Source organism: Rhynchophorus ferrugineus, unplaced genomic scaffold (assembly GCF_030347505.1).
Source record: "Rhynchophorus ferrugineus isolate W39M unplaced genomic scaffold, kcgeb_rfMv2 rfM6, whole genome shotgun sequence".
Classification (NCBI taxonomy): Eukaryota; Metazoa; Arthropoda; class Insecta; order Coleoptera; family Curculionidae; genus Rhynchophorus; species Rhynchophorus ferrugineus.
In genome coordinates, this window is record NW_027472585.1 from 5,624,382 (window position 1) to 5,637,533 (window position 13,152).

The window sequence follows — 13,152 nt, forward strand, 5'->3', positions numbered from 1 at the left end:
TACCATATATTATATTATAATACCATACTATATTCATATCTAGTTTAACTAATATAGAAGACTTAACTTGTTATTAACGAAGAACTTATAATATAATATAATATAATAACTTTTTCAATAAAATTATATGATGTTATTAATTAATTTTTTATCTCTAACTTTTTTCGCAGAAAATAACTATTAATAGAATATATAAACAAATCCGATATAAACTGCTAAGCCAATAAAGTACTTAAAATAAGTTAGTAGAGTGCATTTTCTTCTAGTAATATACCTTACTAACTAGTAACTAGTAAAACAGTAGTAAAACTGACTATTCATGTAGTAAAGCTCAGCATGAATGGTCACGTTCTCAGAACTGAAATTTAACTGAAAAATCAAGGAAAAGAACGAAGCCAAGGTGGATCGTTTGAGGAAAAATAAACAAGAACAAAATATATTGAAAAAATCACTGAATAAAAATTTTAACAGAAAATTATATATTGCTGGAAAAACATACATTTATGAGATTAGTAAAATCTGGTAAAGAATTTGTTTTGTATGAGCCTATATTTTGTTATTTTTAATTAATTGAAAAACTTAACAATTAAATCTATTGTTTAGAATCAAGTAAACTATATCTAAATCACGCGACAGTCACAGACATGAAATAATAATTCCAGAAAAAATCAAACAATTGAAATTACAATGAAAAAATTCTGCCCGCACTATTACAAATGATAAAGTGCATCTGCGTCATCGGTTCCGAATTTATAGGGTACAACCACGTTAAATCAGAGTCGCCTATGGGCGACTCGAACGAACGATCGCGACGGGAAAACAAAAGACAAAAGACGAACGATTTTAATGGATCCAGTTTTTCCCGATCGCCGTCGGCCATCCACGGATCCCATTCATTTCTGTTCACAGTTACTACAAAGAGAAGGAGACGTCCTGTTTGAAATATTTTCTTTGAGATGCCATGGCGGGTTTGCGATCTGGTTATTATAATTTGCCGTCTTGTCGCAGCAATTTGTTAATTGAATCCAAAATGGTGTCTTATATTCTAGTTAAATATGTCGTAAGAAATTTAGTTCTTGTGGAATTTCGATAACTGGTGTTATTAGAAGTGTTAACAAATGTTTAACTTTCAACCAGAACCAGCTGAAAATTTAAAAAAATAATAAAAAGTACGAAAACAATATTGCTAGGACCTTGGAAAATGAAAGAGAAAGAAGGAACACGACGAGAACATGGAGAATGATGAATAACATGGAGGCTTAGCTACAACTGAGTCTCTACACCAAAGAAATCAGCTATATTTGGCCAGTGTGCCCATTTTAAAGTTTAAAATCATCCAACTATTGATGATGCTGAACATTCTGGTCCATCTCCAAAATATCGAAAAGTTCACAAAGTTCTACACAAAGCTTCAGATAGTCGTAAAGCCTAATGCTTTGTGATATAGTTGATATTTTGAAGACATCAACAGGTAGTGTACATGAGAATTTCAGTATATTTAATGATTTCGAGCTTAGTTAAAATCAAAATTAACATGTTGGCGATTTAGAGTGTTATTTGCCACATCTAAAGTTAAATAAAAAGGATATATTTCCTCTGTAAGTGACAATGAATGAAATATATATCTAATACAACATATTTAACAAAAAGATTCCATACCATACTCTCCAAAATAACCAAAAAAATCTCTTCGAATATCCATTTGATTCCGAAGCCATCGTGCAGCTCTTCGTTGGCTACGAAGCGACATGCATGGTTGGTATTATGTTTTAGTGCAATCCCATATTTGCAGCGCATGTTACACTGACTGATAATATTAAATATATATAGACATAAATATTACTGAATGCAGCATATTCCAATTGGTCATATGCAGTTTACAAAATCGGTGCCAAAATGTCAAAAATTGTAAATAAATTACTTATTTTATAACTTATAATACTTCAGTAGTCACACACAATATAACAAATATTTTTTAATTAAATTTATGTAGACATAAAAATTACATGCTGCATTCCAAGTTTACCTCATGCAGTTTACAAAATCGGTGCCAAAATACAATCAAACAACCGCAAGAATTGTTACCGACACCCTAACCAGTCCTAAATTCGAATGTTTATGTTACACATGGAGCATATTTACCAAACAACCGTTAACTCCGACCACTCCATTCATAAATAACCGCAGAAATGTGATACGACGTAAACGTATACGAAAACCACGTGCTTTCAATTTTAGGTTAACTGAATGGAAAATACTTTTCAATTTACACGGTCTTCATCATATTACGAGACCATCCCCTTTATTTATATCATCTCATCGATCACATATCTTCATTTCACTTTAGTTATGTTAACTCATGTTTATAATGATCAATAAATATAGCGATGTAATCTTTATGAATAAAACTCATAGAACAATCTGGTATATTTATCAAATACAGTAGTTCCATCTATATAACTTTAATTATTTTTATATGAATGTTTATTTGATTTGATAGGTTTAATAAACTTTATTATTAAGTAATATACAAAAGTTCCATATAAATAACATATATGTTGTATAAAAAATGGTAAATCTACGAAACATATACGACGTGTGATCCACCTTACTGTTTGTTTTTTTATTTTATTTTTAATATAATGAATGTAAATCTTTACTAATCCTGATATTTTATAACGGATTAGACTAATGCTTGTTACTAAGAAATAAACTGAGTTACACTCACTATATTCGTTAATACACACATTAACTCTTATTTTGTACTACGATTTGTCCTTTGCTTCAAAATAGGCCTCAGTTTCGGCAATCACCTCTTCATTCGACGAAAATTTCTTCCCAGAAAACATTCTTTTTGGATCCGAGAACAAGAAATAGTGGCTGGAGGCCAGATCTAGGGAATACGGTGGATAAGGAAGCAATTCGAAGCCCAATTCATGGATTTTTGCCATCGTTTTCATTGACTTGTGACACGGTGCATTGTCTTGGTGAAACAGCACTTTCTTTTTCTTCAAATGCGGCCGTTTTTCAGCGATGTCTTTCTTAAAACGGCCCAATAACACTATGTAATAATCGCTGTTGATGGTCTTTCTTTTTTCAAGGTAGTCAATGAAAATTATTCCATGCGCATCCCAAAATGCAGACGCCATAACCTTGCCAGCCGACTGTTGCGTTTACCCACGCTTTGGTGCGGGTTCATCGTGTATAGTCCACTCGCATGACTGTCGATTGGACTTTGGAGTAAAATGATGAAGTCATGTTTCATCCATTGTCACATATTGACGCAAAAACTCGGCTTTATTACGCTTGATCATCTTCAAACACTGCTCAGAATCATCAACTCGTCGTTGTTTTTGGTCAAAAGTGGACTTGCGCGGCACCCACTTTGCACAGAGCTTTCCGATATCCAAATATTTGTGAAAGAAATAATGTACACGTTCAGTTGATATCTTTAGAGTGTCTCCTATTTTATTTAATTTCAATTTACGGTCCTTCAAAATCATTTTGTGGATTTTTTAAATATTTTCTTCGGTAACAACATCTTTTGGGAGTCCACGGCGTACACCGTCTTCGATGCTCATTTCACCATGGCTAAACTTAGCACACCAATCCTTAATGTTTGATATTTCTGGGGCAGTATCCGGAAACTCGGCATCAAGCCAAGTTTTGCTTCAACTATATTTTTCCCCTCAAAAAACAATATTTAACAACACGCGAAACTCATTTTTATTCATTTTTTTTCTCAATAACAAAAGTTGCTTCACTCAAGATACTATAATTCACAAACTAATGATCAAAGCTGTCAAATGTATACACGCATCTTTTGAGGGTTAGGGCTAACTAAAAATATATGGATTTAATTCTATTAGCGGCATCTATGTGTCAGGCCGGGGACTTTTCAATTGACCTGTTCAGCTTTTGCTATAGAAGCAGACACTAAAACCTATATAGACTTGTGCAATTCGGTTATGTGGATGTTTTATACAAATATTTAAGCAGATCCCCAGCACCCAATTCTCATAGAGGTAATTAGAAGGCTCGCAATAAGACATGGTGAAAAACTCGACTTTTTTTTTAAAACCGAAGTACTGTGACTCTTCAAAAACACTGATCTAGGACGCAAACTCAAGAGAAATAGACCGTATTATCTTGTGTAGTTGTCTAGTGAAGTGCAATAAATGAAATAAAAAACACTGAAAAGTGCTACTAACTTTTATTTTGTTATAGAGTAAGTGAGGACCAAAGGGTTTTTCTAGATATAAACCTAGTTTTAAGTCAATATAAAAACTAGACAACAACTAGTCATAATATATTAATAAATTTTAATAAAGTCTAGTTGCTGACAACTGACTAACAATAAATTGTATGAATAAGTAGATAAAAATTAATAAAAATATCAAAACGAAAATGTTATTTATCAATATACAGATGTACGCTAGAGACAATTCAAATAAAAGACATACCGTTGAAGACAAATCACTCGAAGAACGGAAATATTTTATCGTACGAAATGATAAAGCGCCCGAGGCGACTAAAATTACTACAAAAATACCTGGAATCATAGGAACGACAGTCGTTTGTCATCAGGAAACATACATAGCAACTGCCTGTAGCAATTATCACGAATAGCAGGGAGCAGATGCGATGTCGGCCTCAATAGTTACGAGCCTTAACAGACCGCCAAGCGTAAATTTCCCTTTTTTTTCTCTTGAATTTTCGTATTCATGAACAAAATCCGTGTTATATATACCGGGTCGGTCAATAAATATCACTAGTACGTGTATAATGCAGTAATTATTATTTCAACAAAATTTAAACAACACTTTAGCGATGAAATGAATAACTATTAAGGTGGTGTATCCCTAGAGTTGAATATGTCGCAATAAATATCATAGCAATAATAATAATTTCAACCAATCGCTCGTAACCATCAGAGGACGCTACAAGCGAAGAGTATATATTATAACGGGTAATTAAAAAAAATCCAATGAAACATTTTTATTTGTTTATCTAAATTCTACTGAACACTTAATTTGATAAATAAAACTGAATCAATGTTGAAAATTGTTTCAATAGACCACTGATTGTCACCGATCATTTTAAAGGGGAATATACTGAAACTTTTATTTTTTTAAACTACTTAACGTAATTAATTAACGTTAAAATATGGAATTTATATTCCCTCGACTATTGGTCTTTTTGCTATTTTACTGCATTGTTCTTATTTACCTGAATTTGAAGCTACATATTTTCATTATTAAGATAATATTTTCCTTCTCATTTAATTCTAGTTAAAAAGAGACACAATGCTGTTTAATTAGTTCGAATGGGTAAACGAATCAGCCTGTCAAAGTTGTCCGGTTGTCAGACATATGCACGATTCTTTACACTGACGTTAAGAGGTTATACCTCTAACCTGTAAACTATTGTGGCTGTATAAATAACTGTAGTTTTTAGATGTACTATAATGTTAAAATAAATTATATTTGATAACATGTATGTTCAATAATTTTGTTTAAATTAGAATTTTGTTGTATATTAAAGCCCAATTGAACTAAAACTCAGATTTGATGCGGCAACATTGCAACGTTTTGACGTAACAAATTTATGTGACGTATGTACAAATAATCTTTGAATAGAATATATATAAATTTTATCAGTTATTGTTTTCAATATATGTTTTTTACCTAAAATATATATTGAAAACTAATAAATTCAATAAAAACCAGGCTTATTTGTTAAAATAATAATTTATTTACCTACATTTTTAAATAAAATTTGATGGTTCTTTACTTATTCATTACACTATTCATATGTTTAAAAGAGTAGCTCTCATATTTTTCGTCTCAGTAGATTTATTTATCTCAAACAATCATTTTATTTATTATTTTGGAATCTCACCATTACAGTAGCTCATCTATAATTTGTCTTCTGTGACTTTCGTTAATGTGCTGCCTTGTAACCCACGTGAGGTCTAAAAAATCACCAACAAATGAGAAATTCTGAACAAAAAGATTCATTTTAACTGTTAAATAAATTTATAGCCTGCAGTTATGTGACGTTTAGCTTAGTTTCGCTTTAACCAGTGTGTTGTGTATTTTATTTAGTTATTTTATTTTATTAGCCCATTTTCTTCGCAGTGGCCACGTCAATAAACAGGGAAGTCAATTTTGGCGAACACAGAATCCTCAGTAAATTCATGAAGCATCATTGCATCCTCTAAAAACAACTGTATGGTGTCGTATTCATGCTGGGAACATCATTAGTTCCTATTTTTTTGAAAATGGTCAAGGTTGTTGCTGTTAGTGCTGAACGGTACCAAGACATGATTCGAAATTTTCTTGTACCTGAAATGGAAGAGCAAGGACTAGAGGGCGTGTGGTTTCAGCAAGATGGGGATACAACACACACTACTCGTTCAATAATTCAATTATTGAATGACGTTTTTCAACGAAGACTAATTTCGCGAATGGGCGATTTAGCATGGCCAGCCAGATCTCCGGATATAACAGCGCCAGACTTTTTCTTATGGGGATTTTTAAAATCAAAAGTTTATGTGAATAAGCCCCAAACGATTCAACATCTTAAAGGCAATATTCGTCACGAAATTGAAGAAATTCAGCATCAGATGTTGTAGGATGTCATGAAAAACGACGTAAAAAAGCCGAAAGTTGCATAGCGAATCGCGGTCACAATTTAGCCAATATAATTTTTCAATCATAACGAAAAAAGAATGTAAAGTCTCACACAGTCTTACACAATGTACACTATTTTCTGTTCTCAGACCTCAAAACAATGCTAGCTGGGAAGAAATTTTCGTCGTCAAATGAAGAGGTGATCGCCGAAACTGAGGCCTATTTTGAAGCAAAGGACAAATCGTACTACAAAAATGGTAAAATGGTAAAAATACTAATTTTGCCAAAAAAAAAATGTGTTACTATGGTACGCCGGGGACTTTTTAAATGACCCGTTATATAGAAGATTTCAACTAATTTTCTAACTTATAACGTTATATTTTAACGCATATCTTTGATGATATGCATTTGATATAGATGGTCTAGCGGCAAATAATTCAGGATTTGCGTGCGTCATAAATCCTCCGTTGTCAGTATCGGGTCGCCAACGAGTACCAACCGTGTCCTCACCAACGTCATCCGTGAATACCTGATAGCAATTAATCAAAAACCTGCGTGGAAACGCCGCGGCACACGGATTAGCCGTCTGGAACTGGTCGGCTCTTGATAAATGCCGCGTTTGTCTGGATAAATGTAGCGTTCGGGCGCATCCAGGTTGATATATTATTTCCGAGGGGTTGTTTTTTAGCGTCATCCGTCTTCCAAGCCGCTCGTACCACTAATAAACGTCTGGATCTCGCCTCTAATTAGACCTGATAGCCGACCGTATTTTCCCATTCTTTTTTTGAACGTTTTTATTTATTCTTTTTCGATTCGTCCTCCCACCGGCTAATGTTCTAATTCTGATTAGTTTTTTTTTATTTCTGGATAAAGTATGAATTAATTTTTAAGCTATTACTTGTCTATTACTAGTTACCACCATGGGAGTTCATATCTTATAGAAGACCATGGGAAAATGTTTCGACAGATTCATTCATTGGATATTACTATATCATACAAGCTATTTTATTTTCGTTCGTCAATTTATCGCGACTACACCATGAAATAAATGTATAATATAGTCTATTCAAAGCTTTTTGTACATACGTCATTAAGATGTTTAATGTATTTCCTGCCACAATTTGTAAATTTGTTTTAGAGTCAGAATGAAGTTTAGTATGTGGTTGTTTTTGAGATAGTTTGCATGTATTTTAATATACAGTCATTTGTTAATGTAATTAATGTTATAGGTTATATATTTCTAATATTATATTAAAAATATTGTCAAAATTTGTTTTAGTAGTATCAATATATAATTTATAAGTAATTCTCTTTAATTTATAATAAGAGAAATATGATTAACTTTATAAATTTTGGACGAATTACGATCATAGGACAATCATTAGTATTTATGTATACGAAATGTATACCTATTTCTCCATTTCAAAAAAGATTACGTTAATTTAAATATATATCATAGAGAGAAATAAACCTAATTCCAACACAACAGTTTTGGTTTATTAAGAAGCATTCAACAATTGACCAGGTCCCCAGAATAACTGATGTTATTGAAAAAGCCTACGAAAGTAAAAAAGTATGCTCAGCCATATTCTCAGAGGTAGCATAAGGCTTCGATAATGTTTGGCATCAAGGCCTTGTTCATAAACTACAGAAAATGTTAAAAAACAACACATCGAACTATTAAAATCGTACATTACAACCAGAATGTTTAGAGTTAAATAAGAGGAAGCTTATTCTACAATAAAAGAAGCTAAATCAGGTGTACTATTAATAAGTGTATTGGGGCAAATGCTTTATCTACTCTATACTTGTGATATACCACAAATAGAGAATATTATTGTGGCCACGTTTGCTGATGTTACTGCAATTATAGCTGTCGGGGACAATAGTGAAGAAGCCACACGAAAATACAACAGGCAAGTGACAATATAAATAATTGGACACAAGCTAGAAAATAAAAACTAACGAAAGTAAATCTGTGCATGTGTAGTTCACCTACAATCAGACCGTATAAGCATCAATGACATTAAATAATACTAACATTCCATATAGCAACAACGCTAATTATCTCGCAATGAATGTTGATGAAAAACTTCGCTGGAAGGAATATATAAAGAAGAAAAGAAAAGAACTGGAATTGAAATATAGCAAAATGTACTGGCTAATTGGAAGAAAATCGCAATAATCAATACATAATAAATTGCTATTATATAAGCAAATACTGCGACTTATATGGACATACGAAGTTCAATTATGCAAAAAGTAACATAAACAAAATACACATTTTTCAGAACAAAGTCCTGAGCAGTATAGTGGGCGCACCCAAATACTGCAAGACTGACTACCTATATCGAAACCTTCAGATACCCACAATAAATCAAGAACTCAAGAGAATTGCAAGGAGGCATGAGGAGAGACTCCATTCTCATGAGAATATTGAAGTATTGCAACTTTTGGATAACACCAAGCAGGACAAAGATTCAAAAGAATTAGACCATCTGATCTTACAGCAGTGACATGCATAAACACTATTTCACCAGAGACTGAGATAGGGCTGATGTCCTCCTTGTTATATACCTAGATTTAAGTTACCATAAATACAAATTGTACGTTAGTCGGAAAGAACTAGTAACAGTGTAATAAATAAATTTAATTATTCATGGGTATAGAAGTCACAAAGCTTCTTGCTTTTTTAGTAGCGATAAATCCTGTATTTTTTCTTAGGCGTCGGCAATCGATCTGAAATAGAAAGATTCCCCCAAGCCGCCTTTACGAGAGGGACCCCTTTGCGGCGAACAGTCGTATCGGGTTCGAGAGACTTTTCGCAGGGACCGCGCGCAGGAAAGAAAAATGGCGCCCGAACGCCGAGCGACGTCATCAGAGAGGATCTCCCGTTTCGTTTCCCCCGGGGGATTCGGGATACGTCCGCCGTTGGCCCGCGTAATTGGAGCCAACGGATGCGGGGGAGAGCGAGAGGAGGGGGTCCCTTCCGGGGGAGTTGACGGGGACCGCTATCCCCCTTTTCCCGTTCCTTGGGCGACAGCCACATGAATTATTCTGGAGGACTGGAGTGCTGTACCAACAAAAAAGTTTTGATTTCAGTGTAGAGGAGAATATATTTTCGTCTCTTCTTTATGGATTTTCAACTGATATAAATAACGAAGTTTTTCATCGATATAGTACCATAGTAAACACGATTACATTTTGATATATCGCACTGAAATTAAGGAGAGCACAGAAAAATATTTATAGTCTATACAAGGAAGTTTTGTACATACGTCAACTAAATTGATTAAGTTAAAACGTCGCAATGTTGTAGTATTAACTATGGGTGTTAGTTCAGTTTGGCTTTAATATACAATAAAATTCTAAGCTAAATAAAACTAACTACAATTAAGTACACAGTTATAGTACTTTGTAAGTTAGGGTTGTGTTTGATTATAACTGCACTGAATTCTTTTCCATATAACCTTTGAGCTGGAGTCCTAGGCGAGTTTGTATTTGTATTCCCTGGAGTTATAAGTAACATTTTTAACTTTCATTAGAAAGCATATTTTACGCTTAGTTCTGGTGTCCTTCGGTACAGTAATTCCTTGTAAAGACTGTACATTGATATCACTGTATTTTTTCTTAGTTTGTTCTGTTAATAGCTATATACAGATTTCTTGATAAAACTAGATTTACTCACTGCATTCTCCTTAATGCATTTGCCACATCTGCGAAACATTTACTATTCTTTCTCTCCTGACATATTTTAACCAAATGCTCATGTATATTCTACACAATTACATAAATATCTGTGCACATAAATATTTTACACTCTACAATAAGATAGTCAGTCATAAGATAAGTCTTAAATATTAGCAGCTTTAAACCATATCATATCCAGAAACTTTCATTCAAGTGAATAACTAAGCTGTTAATAATTTTAATCTATCTAACATGTGTTCACAATTCCATCATTTGTCAATTTCTTCTTCAACGTGTCTGATTGGGTTCATCCAAACCGAAGGTGTTATTAACCATTTCAGCAAGAAATACAATATAACTGCCATGAATTATTAATAAATGTTATGAACTATTAAACCTAATCAATTGTTATTCCAACATTTATTTTTTTCCATCATTTTTGTTGTCATAGCACTGTTTTAATTATCATCTTGCCATGAGTAACCATAGGGTATATTGGTCCCATTTTAAAATATCCCTGACTCATTTAAATACTTAAATTGAGATAATAAATATTTCTTCATTATTATATGCTTTTATAAATAAAAGCAATATCTGGAAGATCCATTAGACATTAGCAGTTTCCTTTGAAATAATAGTACTAAATTATGCTTTTATACATTTCATATATTTAATCTCTGAAAGAGCTAACATGAAGCTGATCTTGATTCGTTCCCGGTTCGATTATATTTTACAATTTTTGACATATTTCAGTAACCACATCTGTGTCTAAAAATTATTTTCAATAAGAATAACAGCAAATTAATATTTATATAATTTCGTTACGTTAAAATGAAATCTGAATACTAAGATTAAACATATTTATAGTATATTTGCTTATTGAATAAAAATGTTTGTTTCAGGTTTGGTTTCAAAATGCCAGAGCAAAATGGAGAAGGATGATGTTGAAGCAAGAGGGAAAGTCAGGCGAGAAGTGTTCCGGATCCGAGAGCATCAGCGACATGGAAATGTATGGAGGTCCTGGCGGACCAGCATCCATAGGCATGGCACCCCACAGTCCCCCCTTCCTACTTCCCGGCGGAGCGGGCAGTCCATCGAGTTTGGACTGCTCCTGAGTGTAAAAAGATATATAGATTGAAATTGTTTTCCAAAAAAAAGTCGTGTTAAATGGTATATGGTTAAGAATGGTCGATTGCACAGATAATAGATATTAAGTAAATTATTTAAAATGAAAAACAGTTGTTCCTAATAATAAATTAGTAATAAATCGTATAAGAAATGGAAATTGAATAAAATAAGATGTAGAGAAAAATTGGTAGGTATCATGTAACATGGGAAAAACGTCTTCCTCGTGTAAAGTATTAATTTTAAGGGATTTTTAACGATTTTTGTACCAGTCTTCCGCGAGATCTGCCAAATTTTCTTTAAACGACAAAAATACAAACCGACCTATTTTTCTTAAAATCTTACTGCAGTTAATATCTCTTGAAACAATGCTCAAACGTTTCGACCGATAGGTTGCAGTATAATTTGTATATTTCTTTGTGTATAGTTTAATTTATGCTAAAATGAATAAATGCTACGTTACGTTTTCAATTACCATTAATTGAACTACAGTAGCATATTTCCTATAACATTATTGATAAGTTAACAAATACATTATTATTTAAAATCAAACCAGTGTGTTTTAATTTGCATCCACATCTTACTAGATATAGTTCTCAACGTCTCTAGGTATAAAACAAATCGATGAATATTGATTACTTAATCAATGAGTTCAAAAGCTGCACTATTCGATGTAAGAACTGAGTAGATATAATTGAAAAATGTACCATTGTCAGTTATTTAAAGAGTAACATTTTTCTTCTCACCAAAATATTTAAGATGAATTAGATGATATGCAGGAGGATGATTCTGATTCTAAAATTTAAAAATGTTATTTTAACTAGTCATTATATTCTTGTTTACTATGAGCTCCTAATATAATATTATCATGCATGAAAAGAGTTCGAAGTATTTTATTTTATATAGCAAGTATAACAAGTGAAGTGTTGGATTTTCGTCAGCGATATTATTGCTAAAGAAAGCCCTAGCGCTTCTAGAACAAATTCAAAAGCACAAGAGTACTTATATCGGTTTACCAGTAAACGACTCATGGTTCAATGATATTAATTCTATCTACTAAGCACGGTTATATGTGATACCATAAATCCCCTTCTGAAAAATTGTTTGACAAGAAAATAGTCTTTCTAATAATAATGCCTTACTTTCGAAAAAGGATGTGGAACTGAAAGAATATTATGTCTAAAAAATAAAATTATTATACACATAATATTCTATCATAGTATTTTACATACAAAACCTAGATAACGAAGAACATAGATAAAGAAAACTATTTATATTTATATGAATTTCTCGGCTACGAATCCTCATAGTCGTATGAAGAATAACCCACCTTAAAATCGGATTAACAATTTTGGAATATATAAAGATTATACAAACATAAAAATTCTATTTAAGTATTAAATTACTCCATAAAATATATAAAATGTCAATTAACTTAAATTTAGTTAGTTATTTTTTTTATTCATAGCCAAAATACAAACCAAAAAAATTTTGTTTTTTAAATTAGTGGATTTCTGTCTATGTTACACGTCTAAAAAATTATATATTTTAAAAAAATTAGAAAATACAAGTATTTTCTAATTTTATTTTATCCCATTCAAATAATCATATATTAATGTCAATAGTAGGGATTGTAAATAATTCTAAGCTGAATCGAATGATATTACAATAATTTTTATACAACTTTTGGTTTTTAAGTTAC

At 32.2% G+C, this 13,152-nt stretch overlaps 1 protein-coding gene across 2 annotated transcripts in view; it reads left to right on the top strand.

The window, feature by feature from the left end:
• LOC143198516 (protein apterous) overlaps positions 1-12,007 on the top strand; it is a 233,726-nt gene extending 221,719 nt beyond the window's left edge. For both annotated transcript variants that reach the window (XM_076407786.1, XM_076407787.1), the window contains exon 8: positions 11,228-12,007. In XM_076407786.1, coding sequence (XP_076263901.1) covers positions 11,228-11,440 — 213 coding nt within the window. In that variant the 3' untranslated portion in view covers positions 11,441-12,007. The remainder of the gene's footprint in view (positions 1-11,227) is intronic.
• Positions 12,008-13,152: the final 1,145 nt, after the last annotated feature.